We start from the raw sequence: 21,430 nt of genomic DNA, 5'->3' as shown, positions 1-21,430 counted from the left end.
GGAAAATTAATTACTCTGATAGCTTCTTTTATCTGTACTGTGTGTGGTTAATCATTACTGTGGCTAACCACAGTTTCATAGTTATTTATTAATATCAAGTGTCTAAACACTTGATATTAATAAATAACTAGTCTCAGACTTGGAATGTTAAAATTCATATTTTGTGCTAATGGGTAGAAACAAGGTAAATTTGAGCCCTGTATTCATGTGAAAGGAACCGTGTTCATGTAATACTTGCCTTACATGTTGATGAGTTTTATGTTCTCCTTAATAGCTGTATAAATAGTGATTTGGAAAGTTCAGAACAGTATTTGTAAATTCAACATTTAGGTCAATTTAAATGGTTAACTGCTTAGGCATAAATATTACTAACAAAGGGGTTCTTTCATTTTAGATCAATCAGACTATGTGAAGCATTTATTGGCTAAGTTTAACATGATCGAGTTTAAGCCGTTAATTACTCCTGTGGCTATGAACTCTAATCTAAGCTTGATAAGTGTGACAAGTGTTTAGATGGGTAAATAAGTATGAATAATTGTTATATTATTTATAATGTACTTATTAGTCTATTAGTCTGTACTTGTCTTTATATCGTAGGCTTGTAGTCAACTTGGCCAATATAACACTTGCTTTGGTATGGATCATTGGCATGCTGCTAATTGTGTATTAAATTATACCTAGCAGGTACAATAAATTACAAACTTTATTTTTGTAAAGGAGGTGATTTAAATATATGTGCCTTATTCAGTCGCAGATTATGCCAGGGATTTATATGATATGAGTTTTAAACATGTTTTGTCATTAAAATGAGTGGCAATGTTGTTTACTAGGAAGCTAGTAGACAATGTTGCGTAACTTTGTCGAGTATAGGTTTAAATATTTGGCAATCTATGATGTAGAATGTTTTGTCCAAAATTTCATGACAGAAATTGTTGACAAAATAATTAATGTAATATAAAGATAACCAAATGTTACTCGTAAAGGAATACTCTTAAAGAACAAAACACATAGACTTGTAATGTAGAGCTTCAAAATTTTATATCTAAATAATGTCTGAAAATTGTATACTGTTTAATTTTGCAGGGATAGATTGATACTTACCTATTTCTAGTTTTTGTATGTAAATGATAGGGGACATGCATAGTAAATTCATAATATAGAAATGTTTAAATTGTGATATTATGTATGTGTACTCTTGTCGAAGGTAGAGAATAAGGAGGAGTGTTAAAAATATATTTTTAGTTGTCTATTCTCCACCAGCGACAAGTCAAAGATGACATTTACTGTCACTGATATGTATCCGTTTTTTTTCAACATGGCTTCTGCCCTATAGCTGCCTAATTTGTGTCGTCCCTATTTTATTTTCTACCATTTACATTTTTATATATTTTTACAAGTTTTACATGAATTTTTAATTGTCGATGATATAAATAAAACAAAGGAATATTCAGAAGACGTCAGTTTTATTTAATCACAAGATCTTCAACACGTGATACCACTGCGCCGAGTCTGCTTAACAAACATGAACCTGGAAATTAGAAATTATATCTTTTTAAAGCAGTTTCAGGCTGAATTTTGAGTATGGCTATGTATTCTTGTATATTCCTTCTTTCTAGTAGGCACCATCTCTGTTTAACGGTTTGCCTTTAGATACTCTGGCTACATTACCACAGAAAATAAATAGATACCACGACCCTGCCAATAAAGTGAGCTTTTAAATACTTAATTGTAGTAAATTAATATTAATTTTATACTTACATCGACGTGATTCTCACAGCAATACTGTGTGTAACACGTGAAGTAGGTAGGTATTCCAAGTTTAATTCACGGCACCATCTTTCACGTCGTAGGTCTTCGTGGATTCGAACTATTATTTTTGTGAATCATTCAAACACGTAGGAATAAGGTTTTTGATATATTATTAAGCAATGAAATCTACTGTTTAGGTATTAATTATAAATCAAGTTGTAACAAACAAGCGCAGCGGTTTAACTGAAAAATTTTGTTATGACAATCGATGACAATGATAACTTTGACATTACGCCAAGCGCGCACCACGATTTTAATTTTTGCGACACGATTTTAGAATCGCGCTGTAATTTATCGCAGAAAATTCAGTGCGCGCACTGCGATGAAAAAGTCGACGATTTGTTCATTCTCGACATGGATGTCGTACCAGTCGCTTGTCGTGAAACAATATGCAAACGCTGTATGACTGAGTATTTATACCACAAAGGTGATCTCCTTCTATTTCTATAATTAAACGGTCAACATCATGGACATATATATTACTTCGTAAGGACGCGGCTAACGAGCACTAAAAAGGGGGCCGCTACATGGGTGTGATATTTGCATTTATCACACCCCGGCGCTCAGTCGTGTGGCGAATTGCGCAGTAGAAAGTTGTCACGCAGCATAACACAAAAATGCCTTATTGCGTTGTAAAAGGGTGCAAAAACCATTATAGGAAGTATAAGAAAAAAAATGGGATCTCATATCATCGGTAAGTAATTTCCAATTAGGTTTATTTATTGCTTAAAACCAATTTTAAACGATAATTTTATTTCATTCTCACGAGCAACTAATGTTCGCTCGTACGTCATAGCGCTAATGCATTAACCTTGTAAGGACGTCATTTCTCTTTGGAAGTTATTATGAAGTAGAAATGCATACTGCGTGATTTGTATAGGTAAATTTACTTAAATATGATTAGTTGATTACCTACCGGATATAATTACCGAAATTAAAGTACCTATTGTCTGTCTTACAGAGTTTGTTCCCGTTTCTTTTACATAATTATTAAAAACATTCGAAATAACAAGATCAAGTATTTGTTATTGTTTTATTCGTTGACTTAGGTACCTAGTATATTAATTCTTGTCAGGTTAAAGTTTTTAATTAACTGTAGGTAAAACTCAAAAAAAATTAACAGGTGAGCGCTAGAAACAAAGCGCGCATTTTCAAACACCGATTAATTCACATCGCTGTATTTAATACTTTCCATTACCTACTTATATTTTTGCATCATATTTGTGGACAGGTGGCACGCTCTCGTTTCGGAGGCCAAGATTCTCTTTGGATCACTGAGCCAAAATAGTTAGTTTGTATTGCTGTTTCCTTCTTTTTTACTCTACCTGTTTTGCAAGCAAGAAACTAACAGAAATAGTTGTTCGCCGCATTTTACTCGCGAAAGCTCGGGAGGTACTTATCGAACTGTACTGCTGTAGCTAGTAGCTCGGCCAACTTGTCGACCTTGACAGAGCCGGCTTACACAGGGCGGCACACCGCACTGCGCGAATGTTTAAAATATTGCATTGCCACCTGAGACGATAATGACATCACGAAATAACGTAGAAGAACGGAAACTTATAAGGATAAGTTCGCCCATTTTAATACAATAAATATGTTAACTAAAGCATTTATTACGAGAATCATAAGTAATACATAGGCAAAGGGTTAGGTTAAGACATATGTAGGTAGGGTAGAAAAGGGGTTTCAGTCGATGTGTGGAAGGGCGGCACCGTCGTCGAACCCAAGCCACCAGGCGGGGGACTTAAACCGGTGGCGTGTGCCTCGGATGCACATGGTGGTGGCACGTATAACGGCGTTACTGATCCTGCATCTCAGCCAGCCCAGTACAGTACTTAGAGATCGGTTCCAACGTTGAGATATGGTTTCTGCCATATGTTTTATAACGGAGGACATTTGGGGTGCATAGACGCTGTCAACAGATGTTACAAGTGGTGTGAAAGTTGCATGTCGCATTTCACAGGCCGTGGAATATTTTCTCTGTTTTTCGTCTTCAGCTGATTTTAGTACAGATGTCACGGGTCTTGAGAGGTAAGAAGGAGCGTCAGTGTCGACGACACGGATATCAAACAACGCCAACAAATACAACAAATAATTTTGATTAACCATAAACTTAATCGACGCTCTTCTGATATAAACCGCGAATAAACTTAACAAGCCTTGTACGCCCGTACAAAGTTATCGCGAGAGTCGAGCTCACGTAGTTGTACGCAGTGTGTAACAGATGGCGCTTTTTTGCTGACATGAAGATCGCAACGGGCAATTCATATGCATGCGCTCATCCATAGTTTATATCTATGGTCAACATCTAGCGTCTCATCTTGTAACTCCATTGGAGAAGCAGGTTCCGATATGTTGACGCTTGGAGAGCGAAATGCCGACTGAGGTCCCGGCTGTGATTTTATTATCGCAGTGCGCGCGGGGCCATACAGCTTCGTATGCTGCAATTCACTTTGCGACAATCGCGTCGCGCGCTGTCGCGGAAAAATGTAACAAATCACAATTTTAAAATCGCTGCGATTTTTTTGTCGCATATGCGCGCACCGCCATATAAACCCATACGTTACATTTCTGCGACTAAATTATCGCGCGACAAAAAATCGTGGTGCGCGCTTGGCTTTACGTGAGTGACGGATTTATTTACTATGGTTCGATAACTTTTATTATGCAATGACTTTACATTCAGCCTAGGAGAAGGTCAAACTAAGGTCATAAGGATATTTGTTGAAATATCTTCAATCCTCAATTATTATATCGCAGCAAATGTCGGAAACTGTTTAAAAACCTTATATCTCGAAATGGTTTTCGAAATAGACCATTTGAAAAAAAATGAACAATCCTAATTATACATAGTGCTACAGACATTTTGGACTAGTCATTGAGTTTTCACTTCTGTCGGCACTCCCGGAGTGCAACCCGTTGTTTTTTTTTTATCTATTTTTGATTCGCATTCCATTCATCTTTGTGATCTTTGTAGAACATTGCTTCTCTTTGTCTTTCGGTAAGCGGGAGCTCGTTAGCACGTGCACATTTCTCGCGGCTACAATAGTAGATTGTTAACCAAGGGTGGAAAGTGAACCATTTCACCCGAGATATTTTGGCGCTCGAACGAAGAGAGAGCGCCGATAGTTCGAGGGTGAGATGGTTACTTTTACCCGAGTTAAACACTCTACTTTTCATTTCGACTATGAGGAAAGTTAAACACGAGAAATGTAGGTTTATTATTGGTAAGTATAATTCTTTAGAACAAATTATGAACAGATTTATAGGTAAACCACATAACTTTAAGTCACTCGAATCACTTGAAAATGTAAACGGCGCCAATTTCAGCCATGCGGAAGCTGATATGAGAGCTTATAATATGGCATATATTGCTGTTAGCCGTTGGTCGAAGTAAAAATTAAAAAAAAAATTACTTTCCACCCTAGGGTGGGAAATGCAATTTTCCACCCGGTTATCTGCCTATGAAAGGTAAACTTTCCGAACAGGAGAGATGAAAAAATAATGACCACCAAAAAATACTTTGGTACCTACCGTAAATAAAAAAATCATGCTTACCAAAAAAAAATTACTGAACACCAAAAAAATAAGTCCTAAAAATACAAAAGTACCACTGTTTTAATTACGACTGCACTTCAAATTGTATTCAAATACCAAATATATTGAATGATCACCAAATCTTGAAGATCTTTACTAAATCTGGTGATCAGTTAAATAGCAGCCATTTCTCGCTTGCCCAGGTGCGATTTAAGTCAACTTGTACAAATCGTTACAAGGTAAGCGCTTCAATTTTGGAACGATAATTTTATCATTGGAGTGTTTGGGTGTTGTTGTTAATAGAAGAAAAACGAATACAAAATGCAAACTTGTTATTTATTTATACTTATTACCATCGATGGTATGGGCACTAATCAACATTTCTTATATATTAGAACATATATATTTAACAAATAATGAACGTTTATCAAAGATTACTTAGCAAAACAATACATTTAGTTATAAATAATTAAGATAGGAAAGTAAAATATACAAATTTTTACTTAGACCCTATATGCTATAAGACTTATAAGCGTTAGCAAGAGATCCTTAATTCTATGTATATGACACTACTCGTAATAAACATTAGGACCTACAGATCTGGATTTGCCTTTTTAAAGTCTGTATTAGAAAGAAACGATTGTTACAGATTTAAATTTGCCAATCTTAAAGTATGGTTTACTGAATCGTATTCCCTTGATTGCAATCCATTTCAACTATATCATACTTATAACGGCGACCATTATTATTATGATGAGCTAACAGATGCGTAAACAAGACATTTGGAGTAAATAGTAAGTCACATTTTTGGCATTTTAGTTTAGGTATTTTGGAATTTGCTCTGCACGCACCAAAATGCCTAGATATACCATCTTCATTTAAAAAATGCAACTCACAAGTACACTTGTAAAGCTTTGCAGTTTCTTCTTCGATATGTTCTGTCGTCAATCCTACTGTATTTGCATCATCGCCCGTACTTGTATAATTAGCGCGTAAGATTTCTGAATCAGAATCGGTATTGCTATCTGAGAGTTCAGAGTCTTTATCTTTGCTATACAATTTAGTGTCATTTTTATTCTTATCAAAAGTGCACGGATCGATTGCAATTATGTACATATTTGACCGAAGAAAATCAGGATCTTGTTCATGACACCTTGTATGCGTCTTCAATCTTCCAACAGAAAAATACAAGCCACATTTTAAACACTTTGACCGTTGTTTTCCAAAACGGCAGATGTGTTTAAGCATGGATTCCTCATTCCTAATACAAATCTCACATTTATTACATACAAACATTTTATAATCATATATTGCTCCCTTGAATTTTAATTTTGAGATAATTTCACTCGTCACTTCCAAAGTATTCGCTTCGCCGAGGAGAATCACTTTCATGTTGCTATAATTAAAACTGATAAATTCTTTGTGCATATTCATGTGACTTCCATAGTCCATCATATTCAGCAGCAATGCGCAATCTGGGCACTCCTTCACATTAGTGAAGTCACATTTGTGAACATCTTCTCGAAGTTTATCAATGATTACATCACAGTTCCTGCATTTATATAAAACGTAATTTTTACGCAAACAAAAAGAACGATTTATCTGCAAGTCCCGTTCCCGATTGAAAACAACTATCTTGTACGACTCCATTGTAAGGTTAGGACGATTGTGAATTTTTTCGTGGTCAATTCGCGATGCAGATGAGTTAAAAGGTATACCACATACAGTACAGGGATGATTTCTCAGCTTAAAACAAGCATTATCTGAATGCTTAAACAAAGAACTTGGTTCAATGAAACAGCCACATTGATCACATTTATAAACAGTTAAATCAGGATCTCCTTGTTGTATGACATCCATCTTAATCCTACACTCGAACCTGTATATAGAATTTCTCAAAATTTCTACGATTTCTTCATTTGGCAAAGTTTCAAAGATATGTTTTATCCACAAGTTATTATCTGCAGGCAAATAATAACTGTCAAAATGTAACAATTTGAACTGGCTTCCATTTTCATGTACATTTTGATGTTCTGTGTAACATGCTTCGTCAATGTTTAAGTTACACAACTCACAAACTATTGTTTGTGTCACATGTTCTCCAGGCTCGTAATGTCTTTGACTGTGCTCTACTGCTTTATCATATGTATCAACAGAAACCGAACAATTTCGACAAGTATATACTATACTACCTGAAGTAATTAGTAATGACGCTTCGGCGACCCCAACGAAGTTATGTAATTCTGTTTCGTGGCTTTCGTCATTGGACGTGTTAGTGACGTTTTTAAGAGTACCGTGATGGTCAATATCTATTTGATCTAAATTGATAGTAATAGCACTGCTAGCAGATTGCACATTACTTGATTCTATCATCTTAGTGTTATCTGTTATAAATTGGTGAAACGTCATATGCAATTTAAAAGCGGCTTCGGATAATTTGATTTCGCAAATATGGCAAGTTAAAGACGATACTTCGCTGCATATGTGGCTATTCTTAGCTGTTATAGTTAGAAAATGTACAGCACAAGAGATACATTTTGGATATTCAGGTAAAGGTGGATTCATGGGTTTTCCATTTTGCAGTTCAAAGAATGTAAAATTGTTTAATGTCAAGTTTTTTCTTTCCTCATGTAGACTTTTATGTAGTACAAAAGAAGCGCTGCTAAATATTAGACCACAGTATTTGCAAGGTAATTTTTCCATGTTTATGCAATTTTCGTGTATGTGATCACCTTTCCTCGTCTCGGTTTCAAAGCATTTACAAGTTTCACAATAGTAATTTGACAGACTGCGTTCGTCCACAAGTCGTTTTCTATTTACCGCCTCAGATACAGGAGCATTCATTGGTTGACCATTATTTAGATAAAAGAATTTAAAATTTTTGACCGATAAGTCTTTGTTTTCCTTATGTAAACGTTTATGTGTCATCATAGATGCTTTGGTGAACCTTAGACCACAGAGTTTGCAAGTTATTTTGGAAAAACTCTTGCAACGGGCCTGTAAATGTGCATTTTTTGTAAACTTGGTCACGAAGCATTTACAAGTTTCACAAAAGTAATAGCTCAGATTACGCCTTGTACGTTTGGCTTTAATGTTTAAAGGTCGTTTTATATTTACTATTTTATCTTCTTTACCTGCAGGTTTTATACTTACCACTTTCGCTTTAGCATTTACATTTCGTTCCTTAATTAGAACATCCAGTGTATGAGAATTCATAGGTTGACCATTGAAAAGGTTAAAAAATTTAAAATTATTTAGTGTGTCCTCTTTCATTTCTTCATGTAGGCGTATATGTGTCATAATAGAATTGCTAGTAATCGTTAGACCACAACGTTCGCAAGTCACTTTGGTGAAGTTCTTGCAACGTGCCTGCAAGTGAAAATCTTTTTTATATTTAGTTACGAAGCATTCACATGTTTCACAATAGTATAATGTCATATTAATTTTAGTACGCCAATCTTTAGCGTTTCCAGGTAATTTTAAGTGTAGAGATCCAGTTTTATTGTGTGAAGGTTGTGTTATATTCACAACTTCGAGGCCTTCAGTTTGTTCAATGTCCACAATTTCTTGTATAGGAGGATTCATTGGTTGGCCATTGTATAAGTTGAAGAATCTAAAATTGTCGAATGTTAAGTCTTCCTTTTCCTCGTGAAGACGTCTATGTGTCAACATAGAACCGTTGGTAAACGTTAGACCACAGTGTTTGCAAGTCATTTTAGCTAATTTCTTGCAACGAGCGCGTAAGTGGGTATTTTTTCTAAAGTGGGTTACGAAGCATTTGCAAGTTTCACAATAGTAGTATTTCTGACAAAACCTTGTACTCATATCTTTGTCGTCTTCGTATATTACAGGTCGATTTATTTCTGCAAATTTTGTGCTAAGGTTCACAGGTCGTGCAATATTTTCATCTTCAATATTTTCTTCATTGTCTACATGTCGATTTTTACTTTCATCTAAAGCTTTATTGTTCGAAAGGGATTTACTGTTTACAGGGAGTTTAATGTTTGTATCTTCGGCTTCTATGTTTAAAGGGTTTTCAAAATGATCATTTTCGGAATTATTGTTTATGGGTCTTGTTAAATTTTCAACTGCAGTTCCAATGTTTATAGATCGCTTTAAATTTGCAACTTCAACCTCATTATTCACAATTCGTTCAATATTTTCAATATCAGTTTGAATGTTTGAGGGGTATTTTGTATTCAAGACCTCAGATTCAAAGTTTGTAGTTTGTTTTACACCGTCAACTTCAGCTTTATTGTAGACTAATCCTATTATATTTTCAACTGCAGCTTGGATGTTTGAGAGGCATTTTGTATTTATAACCATAGCATCATTGTTTTCAGGCAATATTATACTCTCTTCATGAGGTATAATATTTATAGGTGGTGTTAAATTTCCACTTAGCGCGTCATTGTTTAAAAGACGTTTTATATCTTCAACATCAGCTTCATTGTTTATAGGTGGATTAGAACATATATATTCTCCTTCTATGTTTACAGGTCGGTTTACATCATCAAAGTCATCTTTGTCGCTAACAGGTTGTAATAAGCATTCATCTTTAGCTTCTACGTTAATAGGTCGCTTTACAACTTCAGCATCACTATGTATAGGTGTTTTTGCAACTTCAACCTCATTATTCACAATTCGTTCTATATTTTCAATATCAGTTTGAATGTTTGAGGGGTATTTTGTATTCAAGACCTCAGATTCAATGTTTGTAGTTTGTTTTACAACGTCAACTTCAGCTTTATTGTAGACTAATCCTATTATATTTTCAACTGCAGCTTGAATGTTTGAGAGGCATTTTGTATTTATAACTATAGCATCGTTGTTTTCAGGCATTAGACTGTCTACATCAGGTATAATATTTATAGGTGATTTTAAATTTCCACTTTGCGCTTCATTGTTTAAAAGACATTTTATATTTTCAACATCAGGTTCATTGTTTATAGGTGGATCAGAACATATATATTCTCCTTCTATGTTTACAGGTCGGTTTACATTATCAAAATCATCTTTGTCGCTCGCAGGTTGTAATAAGCATTCATCTTTAGCTTCTACGTTAATAAGTCGCTTTACAACTTCAGCTTCACTATATATAGGTGTTTTTGCAACTTTGTGTACAGGAATATCTATTGGTTCGTCATTGTATAGGTTAAAGAATTTAAAATTCTTCAGTGAAATGTCCCTTTTTTCGTGATGTAGACGCGTATGTGTAATCATAGACTGTTTAGTAAACATTAAACCACAGAGTTTACACGTCGTTTTAGTCAATTTACTACATCGAGCCTCTAAGTGGACATCTTTTCTAAATTTGGTTACTGAGCATTTACAAGTCTCACAATAATAGTATGTAAGATTACGCCTTGTTTGCCAGTTTTTGACACTTTTCGCAGCTCGTTTATTGTTCTTGACTTCAGCTGCATTATTCACAGTTCCCTTTATAATCGCATTTCCCGGTACAGGAAAATTCACGGGTAGGCTGTTGTAGAGGTGATCCTCAGATTCAGTGTTTATAGTTTGTTTTACACCTGCAACTTCAGCTTTATTGTAGACTAATCCTATCATATTTTCAACTGCAGCTTGAACGTTTGAGAGGCATTTTGTATTTATAACTATAGCATCGTTGTTTTCAGGCAATATTACACTCTCTATATCAGGTATAATATTTATAGGTGGTTTTATATTTCCACTTTGAGCTTCATTGTTTAAAAGACATTTTAAATTTTCAACGTCAGCTTCATTGGTTATAGGCGGATCAGAACATATATATTCTCCTTCTATGTTTACAGGTCGGTTTACATTATCAAAGTCATCTTTGTCGCACGCAGGTTGTAATAAGCATTCATCTTTAGCTTCTACGTTAGTAGGTCGCTTTACAACTTCAGCTTCACTATATATAAGTGTTTTTGCAACTTTGTGTACAGGAATATCTATTGGTTCGTCATTGTATAGGTTAAAGAATTTAAAATTCTTCAGTGAAATGTCCCTTTTTTCGTGATGTAGACGCGTATGTGTAATCATAGATTGTTTAGTGAACATTAAACCACAAAGTTTACACGTCATTTTAGTCAATTTACTACACCGTGCCTCTAAGTGGACATCTTTTCTAAATTTGGTTACGGAGCATTTACAAGTCTCACAATAATAGTATGTAAGATTACGCCTTGTTTGCCAGTTTTTGATACTTTTCGCAGATCGTTTATTTTTTTTTACTTCAGCTGCATTATTCACAGTTCCCTTTATAATCGTATTTCCAGGTACAGGAAGATTCATGGGTAGGCCGTTGTAGAGGTTAAATAATTTAAAATTGTTTAAGGATAAGTCCTTTTTTTCTTCATGTAGTCGTTCATGTGTCACCAAAGACGCAGTAGTGAACGTAAGACCACATAGTTGGCAAGTTTCTGTGCGAAATTTTTTACAGCGTGCTTCCAAGTGGATATTTCTCTTTATTTTGCTTACGAAGCATTTACATGTATCGCAGTAGTAATATGTTAGATTGCGATTTTGACGCAAATCTAGCCTCTTTTGGTGTCTTTCTGTAGTTTTTGTCGTTGAACAATATCCATAGGCATTGTTATCTTTCTGCAGTTCTTGTGGCGTATTACTAGTTTGTTCGCAAGAACTGGATTCCAAATCGCTGAGTGTTTTTACATGTTCATTTAAGTTGATAAATTCACGTATTGGAGGACTCATGCGCAAGCCATTGTAAAGATTGAAAAACTTAAAACTTTTCAATGTCAAACCTTTCCTTTCTTTGTGTAGTCGCATATGTGTTATCATAGATTTATTTGTAAATGTTAGACCACAGTATTTGCAAGTCGATTTAATTGAGTCCTTGCACCGTTCCTCTAAATGGAACTTTTTCTTATTTTTGGTTACAGAGCATTTACAAGTTTCACAGAAGTAATAAGTTGTAAAAACTTTCTTGGTACTCCTGTCTCCATTATTCGCAGGTCGTTTAACATGTCCGATTTCAGCTTCATTATTCACAGGTTGTTGTAAACTTATAATTTCCGGTGCCGATACTGGGGGATCCATGGGTTGGCCATTGTACAGGTTAAACAATTTTAAATTATTCACTGTCAAGTCTTTAATTTCCTCGTGTAGACGTCTATGTGTCATTATAGATGCATTTGTAAACAAAAGTCCACAATGCTTGCAATTCGCCTTGGCTATATTTTTACAAAACTTACGTTTATGGAATATGGCTTTATTAAACTTAGTTAAAAAGCATTTACAAGTCTCACAATAGTAATATGTCAGATTACGCCTTCTCAGTTGCGTTTTTACAGGTTGTTTTGTATTTACAAATTCAGGCTTGTTAAGATTTATGGGCTGCCCTGTGTACAGGTTAAAGAATTTAAAACTCTTCAATGTCAAGTCTTTTCTTTCTTTGTGCAGTCTTCTGTGTGTCATCAAAGACGCGGTAGTGAACGTAAGACCACATCGTTTGCAAGTCCCTTTGGATTTTTCTTTACAGCGTGCTTCTAAGTGGACTTTTTTCTTTAATCCACTTACGAAGCATTTACAAGTCTCGCAGTAGTAATATGTTAGATGATTCTTTCGACGCAAATCAATCTTCTTTTGATTTCTTACAGTAGTTTCTGCAGTTGAACAAAATCCAGAGGCATTGGTATCATTCTGCAGTCTTTGTGGCGAATTACTAGTTTGTTCGTAAGTACTGGATTCCACATCGCTGAGATACTCATTGGAGGACCATTTTACAGAATTAGATTTGTTGACTTTATTCGAATCGATTCTTTGTAAAACAACTTTCACCTCACAAAACGACTCATTTAATTCTTGTAACTTATCCTTTTCTTGATATTTATTTGCCGTCAACTTCACCGGGTTATCTGAAATTACATCACTTTCGATAATAGTATAATAGTTAGGTTCCGTATGATTTTCAGATTCATGACAGGTTATTATGTTGTAATCCAGTGACATGTTACAAATTCTGCAGTGTATGGATTTAGAAACTTCTAGACCACAGTCTCGGAAATGATAAAGAAAGTTACTTTCAGTAAAGTGTACTGCGCATTTAGAACACTTGTATAAAATTCTAGTGACATCTATATCACCCAAATTATATACTAAGAAGTTGTTCGAAACCGAATGCTGTCTTTCGTGACTTAAAGCATCTTCTTTTTTGAATATTCGATTACAGATAGTACACTTCCAATTAATTAACATTTCCATATGCTCAGCATGGTTTGCTGCAAATTGTGATGAAGTAAAATTAATGTCACATTTATTGCATTTAAACAAAATTGACTTCAATACTGGAACAATTTCTGTATTTTTTCTTTTCATCTGTAGAATGTCGTACAAGTGTTCAATTAGACACTTCTGTGTATCAAATGTTTTTTTGCAATGAAAACATGTATTACTCCATCCCAAAGTTTTATCATGGTTCAAAACTTGACTATCTAACTCCTTCGTAGTATTGTTTTTGGTATTTTGATTTATTCCATGTGGAACTCCCGCATAATTAATTTTATGAATATTTATAAGATGCGTTCTTAATACATGAGGTGCAACAAAATTTTTGTCACAAATTGTGCATCTATGTTGCTGTATTGTTTTATCTAAGACACGTCTGTATTTTGATCCTTGTAATATTTTCCCATTATTCAATTTATGAATATTACTTTTATGATTTCTTAAGACCTGAGGCGTAACGAATTTTTTGTCGCAAATTGTGCATTTATATATACGGCGTTTATTTAAGTCACTCGCTTTGTGATATATTCGTACATGCTTCTCAAAAGCATTAAGTTCTGGAAATAAAATTCCACAAGTGGCACAATATCTTCTGGATTTGTGTAAATAAGACTTTATATCAAGCAACTCAACCTTTGGTTCGTAAGATGTTACCAACTCTTCAAAATAGTTTTCGTCAATTGAATCTGGATGGAGTTTTGGATCCTTTTCGTAGGACACCTCATTTTCCGGATAAAGTTTATCAGAATATTCACAATGGTCTTCATCATTGGAAACTAAATTCGACGTAGACCCAAATATAATTTTTTTGGACTTGAGAAGTTTATTTTGATATATGTCGCTGTCAGGTATTTCTGAGCTTAGAGCATCAAAGGAATTTGGTATAATTTCCTCTTGTAAATATGGTTTTCTATCTTGAACTGAACTTGTTGTAGATTCAAATTCTGGAAGAAAAAAATAATTATTATTTAATAAGTCACATTATGTCATCAATTCAATAATGCGATAAGTTTAGTAAACATTTACCACTATCATAAAAATTTAGGACTTCTTTTTTTATAACTATTACAGAAAACTCAAGCGGGTTTTCCGTTATGATTTGATTCTCCATTACATCCGGAGCTTCTTTATCAAAATCATCTGCCATTTTAAAAACTGCAACAATAAAAAAACAAAGTTTCAATAAATATCACTGTAGGTATCTATAAAATATAATGTAAGTGTTCATTACAATACAATCGGATATGTATTTTTTCCGTTCTAAACGAAACCATCTTTTCTCCGTTGCCGTTTTTTCACTCGTGCAACTTCAAAGATTACTAGTGGAAGGTCACAAATGTTTAATTTAAATCAAGTACACACGAATGTTATCAACATTCATTTTACATGTGTATCACACAATACTTAAGTACTTGACAATACCTATGCAATATACATGTAATTTCCTGTCTGAAATAAAGGATTATTACATATTACATTATTACAGATTATCTATATATATAAATGCAAGTGTCCTGACTGACTGACTGACTGATTCATCAACGCAGAGCCGAAACTACAAAAGCCAGAGAGTTGAAATTTGCACACCAGATTGCTTTTATAAAGTGTACAAGAGATAAGAAGCGATTTTGAGAAATTCAACCCCTAAGGGGGTTAAAAACGGGATGAAAGTTTGTATGGGGTTAAAGTTTTCTTTTGAGCTAGGAATTTGAAACTTCGTAAAAAGATATATTATTAAAATACAAGAAAACTAATTTCAGGGTTTTTGAAAATTCATCCCTTAAGGTGGTGAAAAAGGGGTTGAAAGTTTGTATGGATATCAAAAAAATTTTCAAGTGGTGGACTTGAATCTTTGTATTAAGGGATATTATTAGAAGACAGGAAAAGTAATTTCAGCGTTTTGTAAAATTCATCCCCTAACAGGGTTAAAAAGGGGTTGAAAATTTTAATCCATTACAAATGCTTTCAAACTTCGCAGAAAGGCATAATAGCCGATTACAAAAAAAGTGATTGCAACGTTTTTGGAAATTCAACCCCTAAGGGGGTTAAAAAGGGGATGAAAGTTCGTCTTCGGGTGCAAATTTAATTTTAAGCTAGGAACTTGAAACCTTGTAAAAAAGTATCAAATTCAAATACAAGGAAACTTATTTCAGCGTTTTAGAAAATTCATCCCCCAAGGTGGTGAAAAAGGGGTTGAAAGTTTGTATGGATATCAAAAAATTTTTCGAGCGCGGGACTTGAATCTTTGTATTTGGGGATATTATTAGAAGACAATAAAAGTAATTTCAGCGTTTTGTAAAATTCATCCCCTAACAGGGTTAAAAAGGGGATGAAAGTTTGTATGGGGTTAAAGTTTTCTTTTGAGCTACGAATTTGAAACTTCATTAAAAGATATATTATTAAAATACAAGAAAACTAATTTCAGCGTTTTTGAAAATTCATCCCCTAAGGTGGTGAAAAAGGGGTTGAAAGTTTGTATGGATATCAAACATTTTTTCGAGTGTGGGACTTGAATCTTTGTATTTAGGGATATTATTAGAAGACAGGAAAAGTAATTTCAGCGTTTTGTAAAATTCATCCCCTAACAGGGTTAAAAAGGGGTTGAAAGTTTGAATCCATTACAAATGGTTTTGAAACTTCTTAGAAAGGCATAATAGCCGATTACAAAAAAAAGTGATTGCAACGTTTTTGGAATTTCAGCCCCTAAGGGGGTTAAAAAGGGGATGGAAGTTCGTCTGCGGTTGCAAATTTTATTTTAAGTAAGGAACTTGAAACTTTGTAAAAACGTTTTAAATTAAAATACAAGAAAACTTATTTCAGCGTTTTTGAAAATTCATCCCCTAAGGTGGTGAAAAAGGGGTTGAAAGTTTGTATGGATATCAAAAAAAATTTCGAACGCGGGACTTGAATCTTTGTATTTGGGGATATTATTAGAAGACAGGAGAAGTAATTTCAGCGTTTTGTAAAATTCATCCCCTAACAGGGTTAAAAAGGGGATGAAAGTTTGTATGGGGTTAAAGTTTTCTTTTGAGCTACGAATTTGAAACTTCATTAAAAGATATATTATTAAAATACAAGAAAACTAATTTCAGCGTTTTTGAAAATTCATCCCCTAAGGTGGTGAAAAAGGGGTTGAAAGTTTGTATGGATATCAAACATTTTTTCGAGTGTGGGACTTGAATCTTTGTATTTAGGGATATTATTAGAAGACAGGAAAAGTAATTTCAGCGTTTTGTAAAATTCATCCCCTAACAGGGTTAAAAAGGGGTTGAAAATTTGAATCCGCTACAAATGCTTTGAAACTTCTTAGAAAGACATAATAGCCGATTACAAAAAAAAGTAATTGCAACGTTTTTGGAAATTCAATCCCTAAGGGGGCTAAAAAGGGGATGAAAATTCGTCTTGGGGTGTAAATTTAATTTTAAGCTGGGAACTTTAACTTTTTGGAAAAAAAGGTAATAAATTAAAAAACATGAAAACTAATTCAAGCATTTTTGAAAATCATCCCCCAAGGTGGTGAGAAAGGGGTTGAAAGTTTCTATGGAGATCAGATATTTTTTGAGTGCGGAATGCGGAACTTGAATCTTTGTATAAGGGCATAGGTACCTATTATGAGAATACAAGAAAAGTAATTTCAGCAACCAACATCAAAATCCACTTGACTTAAAACTTCATACAACTTGCTAAAAAAGAAAAGTACTTAATTTCAACATTGCTTGGATATGAAAATTATAGGCAGGTACTAAAGATGTAAAATGTTGAAGATAAGATTCCACGCGGACGAAGTCGCGGGCAACAGCTAGTGTTAGGATAAAACAACAAATACAAAGTATAGAACAATAAGTCAAGGTAGGACTGTCACCACAGAAGGTATGAAAAATGCTGTGACCAAAAACAAATTGATGTGACCGATGTGTTTGACATTGTCGTCCGTTATGATCACTATAGGTTAATTATTGGCACCAACGGACTGTCATAAAAATTCAAACATTTTAAGTTGTATTGTATGTTTGTACGGGTCAAATTAAATTTGACTCATTTCCCAGTTTCCGATGAAGCTGAAAATTTGCATACATGTGTAAGTTGGGTGACAATGCTATATGGCTGATCTGATGATAGAGACAGGAGGTCTCTTGTTAAAAACAACGTATCTCAACCTAATTTTATTGTGTTTGGGGTTGATGAGTATTAGTTATCTGTGGAAAAAAGTAGGCAGTAATAAAAACTTGTACCAAAAATGAAAATTTTGCCAAGAACTTATTTATTTATCTTCTTAGGTTCTTAGGATTGTTTATAATATTAATGTTTATTTTATTATTATGCATTGGAATATTCAGATATCATTTTTTAGTTATATTAATCAGTTGATTATGGTTGGTACTCCTATAGCCCTAGTCTCATTATATTCAAGTGTGTGTGAAGACAAATGTAGTGTACATGTGCTTGATCAATGGCGAGAGGTGTTATAGTCAGTGCTATACTATTAGACTTTAGAATTGAATATAGAAATTATGGTTTTATTAAACACAACCCTGTTATATCCTGATATGTATAATGAATACCTATAGAGTCCGGAGTAGCGGTGGCAAATTTCACACAAAGGGAAATAGAGATGCCTAATGTTTATGATTAAACAAATAACGATTAAATAATTAATTTTGCATAATACTTTCTATAATTATCTTGCGAGCATTATGGAAGGTTTTTTAAAGTAAGAAAATATCATGTTGATTAATGGTTATTTGTTAAGAGAATTTGGAACAACATATCATTTCCGTGTTCTTGAAATCATTTAACGAAAATAAATAGTTTTAAGTAATTGTAATTTACGAGTAATGTTATACTACTTCAGGTAAATAAATATTTTATTCATTAATTCTTAAAAAGTTAGTAATAGATAACAACTCCATTACCCTCTTTGTGAAATTTAGGCTTGTGCCTGCTTGGTCACTACAGAGAGCGCTCTGCTCTTGGTCAATTGGTCAAACAAACTAGTCTCGGTCTTTTAATTCATTTTCTTCAGTTTGGTCGTTGAGAGCTGGAATGAATATGAATCGATTTTACAGTAAGTAGTTTTTAAATTTTAAATCTTTGGCAACTGAATTACGGTTGAACGAAACAACTTGAATAAGTTGTACGATACTATATGATGGTTAAACATTAAAAAGCTTGACAGAATAAAAACAATTATTTGATTTTCCTTCATAATTTTCAGGAGTAGGACTGTTTGTCACTCTTTTATCTCGTTCACTCTCGTGTCAGCGTCATTGTCAACCATTTTGTTTAGTCTATTTTCTGTTTCACTCATGTCAATTTGGTCCTTTATGGCATTCTTAACAGTTCTTCATTCATGACCTACACAAGCCTAGTGAAATTTGCAACCGCTCCTCTGGACGCTAATAATGAATAAGTGTAATTGCCTCTTTATGTTTAATCATAATTATAATAACAATGTCACTTCATTTGACTTCAATCATGTAATATGTTTAAGTACATATATTTGTTTACAATCACTTGTTTTTAATAATTTAGTTTCGAAATGTGCATTTGGTCATTTATTTATTTAAGATATTAGTATGCACCAAAAAAGACTAAAAAGAGTTGTGCAAATACAAGGTGTCCAGAAAGGGTATCGGGTATTTGTTTTAGCGCCATATTCGAAACGGGGCCACGAAAGGGAGCGGGGAGGGGTTCGTGGCGTGCGCCATTTTGTGGAGTTTTAGCCACGATGGAACAGTACTCGGGGACGCATCGCGCATTTTGCGTACGAGCGTATTATCGTAACGGTGATTCAATAGTGACTGACGCACGATACAGACGTTGAGCAGTCACTATTGAATCACCGTTACGATAATACGCTCGTACGCAAAATGCGCGATGCGTCCCCGAGTACTGTTCCATCGTGGCTAAAACTCCACTAAATGGCGCACGCCACGAACCCCTCCCCGCTCCCTTTCGTGGCCCCGTTTCGAATATGGCGCTAAAACAAATACCCGATACCCTTTCTGGACACCTTGTAAATCAATAATTTATTTGAAAATAACATTATTTCAAATGAAATCCAGTCCTAAATGTCCTATTTCATACTGCATTTCAAATAATGTTATTTTATAATTATAATACATTTATGCATCAATTATAACCTGTATAGAGTATAATGTTATTTTATAATTGTATTTACATTAATGCATCAATTAACTTGTCCAATTATGGACTCAAATATAAAATCTTTGTAAGCAACACCAACACACAGAAAATAGTTTGATGAAAGCTTGCAACTTTTGGATTCATATTTTGTTAGATTTTAACTCAATCTGAATGCCCCTCTAATGTATTTATCTCAAATCTAAATGTGTTGCATGGTATATAATATCTTAGAAGACTCTTTTCAACCCTATCTCATACATCCTTACATTATGCTCCAAATCCTGAACAGAAAATCCTTTGTACTACTATTAATATAAATATGTAACTAAAATTACATCAATTTGCTTAGTAATATGGGAGAACTATTTTGAGTCTGATCTGATAGACCAATTTGTACTACCACTGGACAAACAATATTTCACTGCGGATGATATAATTAATGTAACCTGAGATTATAAGAGAAACAAGACCGAAGTGATCCCATAAGTGTTCCGTGAACAAAGTTTTGTACGGAACACTAAAAAAAGGCAAAAAACTATCCACAATGAAATAGGGTCAATATGGGTGTGTGTATAGTTGTGTTCTCAAGAATGTTCTCTATTTACAAAAAGAAGCATATTCTCGAGAACGGCACAACTATAGGTGTCTTGCTGCGGGGTAAGTGTAACTGGCCTTTGTACTGGGGCCTGTTTACACATTGCTTAAGTGTTTAGTTTGAGATCATACATTGGCCACTAATCATAAGTATCAAGTAGCAAATCTATGAACTCAAAATAAACATTAACAGTAATCAATGTGTAAACAGGTCCCATTATAAATGCCAGCCACACTTATCCCACAGCCATACTTACCTCAGTATGTAGGTATAACCTAACTTCTGACCTTATTGAAAAGAATGTTGCTACAAGTATGTAATTTTCAAAAACAGAGTTATCAGTAATTAATTTCAAAGATGGAATTGATCTTAAGCACTGTCTTTTAAACTTCTGTTGTTCATGAGATAAATTCAGTGGTAGCTCAGCGAAATTGTATGCAAATATACCGTTACCAATAACTAAAATTCAACCAACCAAATTGACCAAACGTAAAAATATTTGAAATGTGTGCTGAAAATGACAGACACCATGTATATCATATAAAATACAAAAATTTGGAAATTAAAACAAATAGAACGAACTTACCGCTTCTTTCCCGCATTTATTCATGACGCATATTGTACTCATCAGCCACTTTCTGTTTGTAATGTGATGAACTTGATGAATGATCTATTTACTGCAGTGTTATTGTGTTATTTACTTACTACCTAAAGAAAGTAGAAACATCTAGAGTGCCAAGTGCCCGCCTATAGTTTTCGATCCTTGAAGCGTTTGTCTTTTCGCGTAAATTTATTCAAATTCTTATTTATACAGATTCATTTACTAATCACTATTATTAGTAGTAGAATGTTATTTTTTCTGTTAATTATATTTATTGACTTATCAGTTCGATTAATAAGTAGTTGAGTTGAATTGAATCTGTTAAAATAATAACAGGAAATCAGAAAGCCTACCGCGAACGCGAACCACTTCGTTCGATTGCTCATCTATCTCTATCGCTCGAATTTGCAAGAGCGATAGAGAAGTAGATAACAGAATTTCGATTTTTGCAGTTGGACATTTTTTCTTAAGGCGTGTAGAGACGAGGACAATTTTTCGCGAATCTGATTAAA

General features: G+C 34.1%; 1 protein-coding gene across 1 annotated transcript; it reads right to left on the bottom strand.

The window, feature by feature from the left end:
• Positions 1–5,690: 5,690 nt before the first annotated feature.
• Positions 5,691–21,235, bottom strand: LOC134678666 (uncharacterized). Its single transcript, XM_063537309.1, has 3 exons — positions 20,904–21,235; positions 14,602–14,730; positions 5,691–14,519 (listed from the first exon to the last, which is right to left on the bottom strand). Exons 1-3 carry the CDS (start codon positions 20,917–20,919, stop codon positions 6,025–6,027), a joined length of 8,640 nt encoding a protein of 2,879 aa, XP_063393379.1. The 5' UTR covers positions 20,920–21,235; the 3' UTR covers positions 5,691–6,024.
• Between the last annotated feature and the right edge of the window lie 195 nt (positions 21,236–21,430).

Source organism: Cydia fagiglandana, chromosome Z (genome assembly GCF_963556715.1).
Source record: "Cydia fagiglandana chromosome Z, ilCydFagi1.1, whole genome shotgun sequence".
Lineage (NCBI taxonomy): Eukaryota > Metazoa > Arthropoda > Insecta > Lepidoptera > Tortricidae > Cydia > Cydia fagiglandana.
This window is presented reverse-complemented; position numbering and strand designations above follow the sequence as displayed.

Coding starts and splice junctions, on each gene's coding strand:
- LOC134678666 (XM_063537309.1), bottom strand. Junction 14,520..14,601: donor CCTAAATTTTTATGATAGTG/GTAAATGTTTAC, acceptor TTTTTCTTCCAG/AATTTGAATCTACAACAAGT.